Source organism: Raphanus sativus, unplaced genomic scaffold (genome assembly GCF_000801105.2).
Source record: "Raphanus sativus cultivar WK10039 unplaced genomic scaffold, ASM80110v3 Scaffold3752, whole genome shotgun sequence".
Classification (NCBI taxonomy): domain Eukaryota; kingdom Viridiplantae; phylum Streptophyta; class Magnoliopsida; order Brassicales; family Brassicaceae; genus Raphanus; species Raphanus sativus.
In genome coordinates, this window is record NW_026619056.1 from 1 (window position 1) to 9,892 (window position 9,892).

Consider the following 9,892-nt stretch of genomic DNA (forward strand, 5'->3'; position numbering starts at 1 on the left):
GTGCACGCGACATAGAAGATAATCATTCGGTTTCTTTTCTAGTTTAAAGCCCATTACAATCAAATTGGCTCGGCCCATTAACTGTCTGCTTTTGACTTCGTTAATTCTATCAGTGTTTTACCTGTTCAAAACTAAGCTAGCCGCCAAGACCTATCAGATTATCGAAAAATTAAGGAAAATTTGGAGAATACACAAAGCCTAATTTTAAATATAATTTATATATCTATAATATGTTTAGACATAATTATACAATTTTTTATAATTCTAAACTATTTTTTTTTATTTCTCGAATTTTTAGATTCAAGTGTGTTTCGTACGAAAATTTTTCTAAATGCATATATGTGTTTGTTTTGGATTTAGTAGCTAATTTTAATGATTTTATAATGAATAATTACATAAAATCTATTAATAATAATTTAAAATAATTAATTGTGTTTTAATATTATACAAACAAAAAAAGCGGTCAACTCGAAAATTAAACGAGAATTGGACAATTTTACGCGGATCAATATGGATCAACGCTTACTTTCAACAATTTTGATCATATTCGTTGTGTTCAATCCAGGAACCGCGTTTAGTGTCGACTTCAGTGTTTTCCTTTTAAACCCTCAAACAAACTATAAAAAAACCTAGGCGGTGACGCTCCTCTTCCATTGAAATCTTTTCTTTCAACGGCGTCGTTTCTAGAGCAAGGCTCACAATGAAAAGAGATATTTTATGATTAGGCTTCTTATACCGCACTAGGCCCATATCACTCAAGAGCCCAGCTAAAACATGTAAACCCTAGGAAAAGCTCAAGAGAGTGAGTGAACATCCCTTCCCTCTAGTTATATAAATGTGCGCTTCTTCATCTGCAGAAAGCCCTAGCCGCACGCAGGAGGAAAAGAAGTTGTCGAGAGAGATCGCCGTGAAATGACGACCAGACTCAGGAAGAACAGGAAGAAGCGCGGTCACGTCAGCGCCGGACACGGTCGTATCGGGAAGCACCGCAAGCATCCCGGAGGTCGCGGTAACGCAGGAGGTATGCACCACCACAGGATCCTCTTCGACAAGTACCATCCCGGTTACTTCGGCAAAGTCGGTATGAGGTACTTCCACAAGCTCCGCAACAAGTTCTACAACCCGATCGTCAACCTTGACAGGCTCTGGTCGCTGGTTCCTGAGGATGTGAAGGCCAAGGCCACCAAGGATAAGGTGCCGATGATCGATGTGACGCAGCATGGGTTCTTTAAGGTGCTCGGGAAAGGTCATTTGCCTGAGGGCAAGCCTTTTGTGGTGAAGGCGAAGCTGATCTCGAAGACTGCTGAGAAGAAGATCAAGGAAGCTGGTGGTGCCGTGGTGCTCACTGCTTAGGTTTATCTGCAAATTTATCTTTTGTTTTTGCTTTTTGTTTTTGAGTTTTTGCTAAGACTTGTCCTGTTTTGGATTTTGGAACATGGTTGTTATCACATTGAGCTTCTGGAATATTTGCCTTACTTTTTTCGCTTGTTTTTGATGTGTTTACGTAATTTTGGTGGATTTAGAATTGCGATTACGTTCTTAGTAGGTCATTGTGTTCATTATTCTGGTATTATTGTGATCTTAATTGATTCGTGGTTAAGAACTGCTTATGTGGTTTGATCATTTTCAGCCCATCTTCGACTGATTCCTGCATCCATAGTGCATTTCTCTCTTGTGGTTATGTATTCGCTTCGTCAAATGTTAGATGTGTCGGTTATTAATAGTTGTTTAGACTGGAGTTGATTAGATGCGCGTATCAGTCACGTAAAGTTGTAGAAATTCTAACATTTGTAATTCGGAACTTGAGCAAGCATGATCAGTTATTTAGTGTCTCATCGTACTAACTTGTTAAGATATGGTAAAACATCCACCAAATTATGTTCTCTTTATATATCCTTAAGACCAGTTTAACGTATGAACCTCAATGTATAAATATGATCCGGAAGCGACAAACATTGAAAGAATTCCAAATAAGCTGTTGCAAGGATTTAATTCTTCCAAAATCTTCTTTCGTCTTTTACGGAACCATTTTACATAAGAGGTACTGTTAGAAGGTTGTTTTCATATGGACCGTCACTACTAGTTCCCTTATCGTTCATTAGCTTTGTTGTTGATGTTGTTGGATTTATGAAAGGTCGAGTCACATTAGCTGCTAAGTTTGGGGAAAAAGTTGCGCAAATTTCAAATATGTTATTTCGCATCACCAAACTGTTATTACAAAGAGCCAAATACTATGACCACTCACTGTATATGTACTCAAAAGATGGATGAGATCTCAGCGAGTAGCTGGCAACGCACGCCAGTTATTGGCTTGGTTTATGGCATGATCACGAGAAGTTGTTGCAGAAAGCTGTTGGTGTATAACTTCCTTGACGTGACCCGCACCCGTTTCTCCACCACGCTGAGCGAGTTCTAAGTACATCACAGCTTTCAACAGCGCTCCTTCCTGCTCATCAAAATCATATAAATATTCATCAGCTCAATCTCCAATTCTACTCACATAAACCTAAAATCGAAATCGTTGCCAAAAAAAAAAAACCTAAAATCGAAATCCAATTCTATACATGATCTATATCAAAAGTAGAATTCTAAGAATGGTGTCCGTTTTGATTGAGGTGAGATGCTTACAGAGAATAGGGCAAGGCCGTGCTCAAACTGAGCTTTACTATGGCCGTGATCAGCTGCGCGTTTCATCCACCTTCTTGCTAGCTTACGGTTTTGTGGTAACCCTTCCCCAACCGAGTAACAAAGCGAAACGTTGTACATAGCTCGTACATACCCACCTTCTGCTGCCTTTAGGTACCATTTAGTCTATCAAAAAGGAAAAAAAAAAAATCCAATCACATGAAAGATACTAAAGCCTTCTGGATAAGACACAAGTCAAAACATTTCCACAAATGAACTTATGGCACATGTCCAAACACAGATTACACTGAGTATTTGCGGCAATAAATATACAAAAAGATGCAATTTAATCGAGATTGCGGCACCCCATCACATGAAGACATATATATATATAGAAACTCAACTAGACAAAGAAAGAAAGAATCAGAAGAATAAGAATGCACATACAGCTTCATATTTGTGAATAACAACAACAAGAAAAAGCATTTCCACAAATGAACTAACAAACATAGCATTATCAGACTCCATTGAGTGTGTGCAGCCAGCCATCAATATACATAAAGACGCAACTTTCATTCTATATTTAGAATCTCAACTAGATAAGAGAGAAGGCAACATACAGCTTCTAGCAGATTGGTCTGCACGACACGGCCTTGGTGTAGACAAAGAGCTATCTGATACTGTGCTCTAACATAACCATTTTCTGCAGATTGTTTCAACCACTTCATCGCTTCCTTAGGATCTGAGGGTTGAGCTGCGGATTTAAAAAAAAAGAAAAGGAACCAAAATTCAAACCCTAATCCCTAAATTACAACAACACCTTAAAAAATCAAGAATCCGTTATACCTTGGAGATAAGAGATCCCCAAATTACACTGACCAACGGCATCACCAAGCTCCGCCGCCCTCCGGTACAACCCCACCGCTCTCTCCTTCTCCCCTTTCTCCCAGTACACGAGCCCCGCGTCGACCATCGCGAGCGTGGATCCACGCGCGGCTCCTTTCAGGAACGAGTCCAGCGCCTTGTCCAGGTTCGCCTTGACGCCTCCGCGCCCGTGCTTGAACCGCTTCCCCCACCGGAGGAGCAGCATCGACTCCCTCAGCGGGAGGAGCGCCTCCCTCCACGACCTGCACACCGACGACGCCGCCTGGAGGTTCGGCAGGCTCAGCGGCGCCGCGATTTTCGTCAGTATGTCGAAGGGGAGGGCCGAGAAGTCTCCGGCGGCGGCGTCGTGCGATGGTTGATGCGGGGAGGTTGACTTTGACGCCGTTGCTTTGATGGAGGAGGAGGAGGAGGAGAATCTGCTTCGTTTCTCGTGGAGTTTTGAAAAGGGGAGGGAGGTGAATCGAGATCCTTCGGATGGGCATGGCCATGTCCTCTGCTTCATCTTCTTCTTCTCCGACGAATAGACCACCGCGTCGATTTTTTTCGCGTGGAGTCAAGAGAGGTAAGTAAACGGATTCGCTTTTTTTTTCTTTCATTTTTTTCCGCGTTTGTTTTATTTCTTTTTCTTATTTAATCGAACGGTTGTGCGATGAGTAACAGTTAATCTAAGAGATCTTACGCTGACACGTGGAAAATTCAACTGAAGTGGACAACAATCAAACAAACACGATGTGCCATTGGTATTTTGTTTTGGGCTGGGCCTGAAATTTATTGTTGTGTATTTATGTTCCCTATTTTAAAATTAGAAGAAGAAATATCATTGCTAAAGTTTTTTGTTTAATATTTTATATAAATAAGGTATTTGTGAGTGTATGTAAATCTTTCATCATTAAATATGAAGAAATTAACCTGTATAAAAATCATGGGTCCAGCGTAGGCTGATTTATTGTCAGTGCTGATAGGGCGGTGACGGAGATCCTATGGCGTTTTTATGGTTGATGGTGATGTTTTTTGCACTATTGTTATGTTGCATCATCATTCGTTTCTGCAGTGTGTACGTTTTTTAAATAGTTTGAAATGCTGTTTTCCTGTTGTGTGATAATAACTTTTTGAATAAAATAACATTTTAACCATTCACACAGTCGCGCTCTTTTTGTTACACATGAAAAGTGCTGGTTTCTTGATCACACACGTCAACTAGTTTTGCCAAACACAAATATATACGGAACTGTGGAATTTTACGCATTCAAGTTTCAATTCCAAAGCAAACCACATTTTGAGCAGAAAATAATGATAGACCAATTTTATTTAAATACTTTGGTTAGGGAATTACCTCGAGTATTTAAATCATAATTGCTGCATAAAACATCATACAACAGTATAAAAGAAACTTTGCTGGACATTGTTTTCTTTGGTATGAATACTAGCTCAACTAGTAACAAATAGGTTTGATTGATCAATGTGTATAAAAAAAGGTTCGGCCACTCTATAAAAGAACTACAGAACGTGATTGTCTAAAACTTTCCTACAAAATGTGATTATCTAAAAAAAGTTTGCATGATACTACAATTTCTCATGGCAATAATTTTTTTTTGCTAAATTGTAAATATTGTAGATGAATAATAGATAGTACAAAGAAAATCTTAAGAGTGAACCATCTTGGCAAAAAACAAATAAAAAACAAAATGGGACACGATTTACAAACTGCAAACATATTAACCTATTTTAGCCACATAGCCATTAGCGGTTCAAATTGTTTTCTCTTTTTCCTTGCAGAGATGATGTTTCTAAGCTCCCTGTCGATGTTGCTGAACACAGTAGCCGAAGGTATGGTGGTTTGGTTGTGAATCAAATTATTCCTCATGGCAATAACTATGATATGAAGCGGAGTTCAAAAAAAAAACTACGACATGAAATCTCTGAAAGGAATAGAAAAATAAATACAAAAATCTCCTATAAAATGAAATAACAATTAAAGTCAATTATTGACGTTGTAATAATGCATTGGATTCTATTCAGCTCGAAGCTCTGACTATTCAATTTACTCACCATTACCAAACATGATATAGACCTCTATTTAGACTTCAAGTAGTTGTAGTTGTGTGGCCGTGTGGGTCAACTTTCCCTAGTTTTGAATATTTTCCTCAAAACTCGAAAGCTTTTCATTAGTTTGTTTTAAGAAGTTAAATTGGAAAAAAAAAAAAAAGAAGTTAAATTGGATTGAAACGAACTTTTGTCTAGTTTACCAAATATTGTTGATTTTGGAGGTTTAACCCAAAAAAGGAAACTTGTGGTGAACTGAATATCAAATAAATTTATGATAAATAGTTATGCAACATAGGAATAAGAAAAGAATGATTCAAACTATGAATTCAAGTTCAAGTCTCCAGAGAAAACAGAGTGTAACATGTTATGGTCAGAACATACTAGATCAAAAGACTCGATACCTTTTCTTCAACCTTATTGTTTTGCAGGATGAAAGTTAAGTACAGGATGTTTACTAACTGAAGGAGTTGCATCATCATCTATAATACAATGATCGATAAGACTAATTAATATACAATAAAGAAAGAAGTCAAGATAAAGTTGTAACCTAAAAACACATACTTAGCATAAAATTAAAACCCCCTGATATTTCTTCGGTTAAGAAGTCATTAACGTACGCACTAAAACAACTAAAATATGCAACTCAGGAGTCTTTCTCCAACTATGTCTGTGTTCTTGCAAAGATAGTGTTCAAGTCTTGAGCTTTGACAGAAGTAAGCCTCCGTCCGGTAGATTTTCTCCGGCGTTTGTCGATCGTTTTCCGGTTGATGCTGCGCCTCGGAGCCGGAGGACACTTAACCGGCGGCGGAATTTTAAATTGCGGCCCTGTTGGAGTTGTGAATCCATCTTCTTCTTCTTTCTTCTCTTCTTTCTCCGGTTTTGGATCAATCGGAGCTTTCACCGAGATCGTCACTGCATTAGACTTCTCCATAGCCTGATCCAAGAAACTTCTGACCTAAAAACAGAGAAAAATAAAAGAGGTGTATTAAATACTACTATTTAACTTGTAAAACTTTTGAGCGGGAAAGTTTTTTTTCTCTTGAGTTTTTTTTTTCTCAGGAAAAGGAACAATAAGAGAAGGTTGAGTTTAGGGTTTCTTTAACTGTATATAATTGAAGCTTTGAGGAGAACGTACCAAAAAGAAAGAGACGGAGAAGAAGAAAGAAAGTGTGGAATATTTTGATCTGGTGGGACTCTCTGTTTTCTTTAATTATTAGTTTAATATATAGCGGTGATTACTTTTATTCTCCCGTGTATAAACTTCATATATAATCAAAGATTCGATAGTGCAAATACTCTTATTTAATTATATCTCTTGTTTTTTCATAATGTGATTATACTTTATCTCTTCGTTTTCATAATGTTAATAAAAATAAACGATCGTTATCATTCTCTACCTAATAATTGGATAATTATTTAATTTTTAACTTCACCAAGTGGAATGATCAATAATATTGATACTTCTTATATTCTGCATCAAATATACTTTTTGATAAGCTTTATAATTCACGGTAAATTTATTTGATGATTCTCTCCACTTTTTACTAGATGATGTTTTAGGATTATTTACATTTATTTTAAAGGAATATTTACATATATTTTAAAGGAAAATTCTTCTCAAACATATTTTAGTGAAATAAGATAATATAATATCTAAGTTATTCTTACTTGGCTAAAAACATAAAAACTCTCTTTCTTTAAAGATGTCTGATAGAACATTTTAGTACATCACTCAAGAGATGAAACTGATGAGATAGTTTATGTTTGTTTGTTTCAGTAGATACAAAGGATTCTGAAACCATAAGAAAAAGTTGTACAAAGTAGGACCAGTGGCTATATAGCTTTTCAAGAGAGTACATTGATAATAATAATGTCTGTCACATCCTTGAGTAACCAAAGCTATCACCGTACTGAGACATGAACTCATCATTGAACTTCTTGAAACTTTCCATAATCTCTGGCATCTCTTCTTCTGCAGGCAGAATCGTTGTCCTCAGATGAAACACCCTGGAAGCAACACAAGAAACCAAGTTGAGCTGATAGCAAGAAAACATGGAGTCTGAAAGTTTTTCCAACTCACCCTTCTTTCTGTCCAAATCCAGAGCCAGGAACAGTGGAGATTCCCGTGGCTTCTAAGAGCTTGAGGCAGTAGAAAACGTCAGGGACTTTACCAACTTGTTTCGCCGCTTGGATTGCCTTGGACGGCAACTTTATCTGAGGAAACGAATACATTGCACCTTCAGTAAAGTTACATACCACGTTCTTGCAGCTGTTGAACCCATCAGTCATGATCCTTGCTCTTCTCCTCAGCGACTCTAGTATTCCCTTGCTGTTAAAACAAGTTTTTTTCTGAGATAATCATGATCTTTCATCAATGCAATGTTTTATCTAGAGTATTAACATACCTTTCACGAACGAATTGGTCATAAGAAATGTCTCCAGGCTTTGGTGGACTAACCATTAAACCCATCTACATAAAGACAAAACCATAAAGGCTTTCTTCAGCCAAGGAACCGTTTTAATTTAACTAAGAAACTAAACAAAAGAGCTTACAAATATCTGAGCAGAGACGTTGGGACTAAGAGCTATAGATGCAACCTTGTATATCTCCTCAACAGTCTGACATTAACCAAAAAAACTATTAGCATTGACTTGAAGTACAAGTTATAAACAAAACAAAGACGGTCAGGCACACAAACCCTAGGAGGGATATTAGTCATCTCGAAGTAACCACCTCGTTGCCCACATTCACCCCAGTATCCTTTGGAAACTGTGTGGAAAGATATGAGCTGAACTTCTTTGCTTAACGGTGCTCCCATATCCATCAAAACCTTTTTTTAAGACAAAGGATTAGTCTCTCATATATAGTAATAAACACAAAATGAAAATGATTTTTACTTTCTTGGAACTGATGAAGGGTCTCTCATCTTGGTATATGTTCTGCTGATACACTTCGTCTCCAAGAAGAACCAATCTCTCGTCACAACAGAACTTCAATATCTCTCTTAAGTTGGCCTCGCTAAGACACTGACCAGTAGGGTTTCCGGGGTTAATGATCACCATTGCCCTTACCTGGTCATTAACCATAAAGAAGCCTATGCATCAAAACAGTTCCGAGAGGAAGAGAGAAAGAATATACTCACTGTTATCCCTTGAGAGCGAGCCTGAGCAACAGATTGGCGAAGATTGTTAACATCAAGTCCCCAATTGTCAGTCTCTTCGAGATAGTAAGGAACAAGAGTGCCTCCTAACAGAGATATGGTAGCTGAGTAGAGTGGATACTGTGGAACTGGAACCAGAATCTGCCAAAACCAAGAAAAGCTTGTGAGAATTAATGGTCTCATATCAAATTTGCTAAAAGCTATAGAGAGAGAGGAAACAAGTTCATTACACCGTCTTTCTGGTCGCGTATGATACAATTCAAGATTTGCATCACACCTTTGCTAGCACCATCGGTTAGAAATATGAGTTCCGGGTCGCTTGGATACCCGTCACGCCGTTGGATGAACTCAGCGACTTCCTTACGAACTCCTGGAAGGCCTCTCGAGTCACTGTAAGCACCTGATATAAAGATTAAAGAGCAAGTTTGTTTCACTTGTACAAGACATAAACAATATAGATAGCTGCTCTACTTGATAAAATGTATGAATTTAGAGAGTAGTTGTGGTGATTTAACAAGAATAGTGTGAGAATCAAAGTGATAAACCAAGAGAGAGAGAGAGAGAGAGAGAGAGTTTGCAAGATAAGAGAGAAGTGAGGAATTATATTTCCTTAAGTTAATTTGTTCATACAAATACAATATAAATAGACTCAGATCTAGATCTAAATCTGAAATTTGAATTTCAAATTTCAAACAACCCAACCACTGCTTCTTCTTCCTCCAAAACACTGTTTGGGCGAGTTACTGTTTGGGCGAGTTACTGTTTGCTATATTTCTCAAGTCTGCCTAACTTCTCAAGTCCAGCAGTTACTTCTCAAGTCTGGCACTCAAGTCTGGCACTCAAGTCTGCCTAACTTCTCAAGTCCAGCAGTTACTTCTCAAGTCTGGCACTCAAGTCTGGCACTCAAGTCTCAAGTCTGCCAGCTTAATTCTACTTCATGTCAACACTTATTCTTACTCTTTTATTCTCTTCATGTCAACACTCCCCCTCAAGCTTGACCATATGAAACAAGTCAAGCTTGGAAGCCATGAAGCAATCCCTCATTAAAAACTTAGCTAGGCAAAACCCAATGGGATAAAATCCAAGCCAAGGAAAAAGAGTAGATCACTTCATGGAGGAGAGATCAGTGACATGAGATATCTATGAGTCCCATCCTTGGATGGATGGACTCACAC

At 38.0% G+C, this 9,892-nt stretch overlaps 2 protein-coding genes and 1 pseudogene across 2 annotated transcripts; 1 reads left to right on the forward strand and 2 right to left on the reverse strand.

Moving 5' to 3' along the window:
* Nucleotides 1-846: 846 nt before the first annotated feature.
* LOC130506878 (60S ribosomal protein L27a-3-like) lies at nucleotides 847-1,490 on the forward strand. The gene has a single exon (XM_057001574.1). The coding sequence runs from the start codon at nucleotides 913-915 to the stop codon at nucleotides 1,351-1,353; it is 441 nt and encodes a 146-aa protein (XP_056857554.1). The 5' UTR covers nucleotides 847-912; the 3' UTR covers nucleotides 1,354-1,490.
* A 680-nt stretch (nucleotides 1,491-2,170) lies between these two features.
* On the reverse strand, nucleotides 2,171-4,075 carry LOC130506877 (F-box protein At1g70590-like). Its single transcript, XM_057001573.1, has 4 exons — nucleotides 3,472-4,075; nucleotides 3,246-3,379; nucleotides 2,629-2,811; nucleotides 2,171-2,446 (listed from the first exon to the last, which is right to left on the reverse strand). Exons 1-4 carry the CDS (start codon nucleotides 4,010-4,012, stop codon nucleotides 2,276-2,278), a joined length of 1,029 nt encoding a protein of 342 aa, XP_056857553.1. The 5' UTR covers nucleotides 4,013-4,075; the 3' UTR covers nucleotides 2,171-2,275.
* Nucleotides 4,076-7,233: 3,158 nt separating this feature from the next.
* On the reverse strand, nucleotides 7,234-9,164 carry LOC130506876 (glutamate--glyoxylate aminotransferase 2-like; annotated as a pseudogene).
* Between the last annotated feature and the right edge of the window lie 728 nt (nucleotides 9,165-9,892).

Excerpts from the sequence above, each read along its gene's own strand:
- LOC130506878 (XM_057001574.1), top strand. The coding sequence starts at position 913 with ATGACGACCAGACTCAGGAAGAACAGGAAGAAGCGCGGTCACGTCAGC.
- LOC130506877 (XM_057001573.1), bottom strand. The coding sequence starts at position 4,012 with ATGAAGCAGAGGACATGGCCATGCCCATCCGAAGGATCTCGATTCACC. Across the intron at positions 3,380-3,471 it reads GGGGATCTCTTATCTCCAAG|CTCAACCCTCAGATCCTAAG; the intron begins GTATAACGGATT and ends TTAAATCCGCAG. Across the intron at positions 2,812-3,245 it reads AGACCAATCTGCTAGAAGCT|ACTAAATGGTACCTAAAGGC; the intron begins GTATGTTGCCTT and ends CCTTTTTGATAG.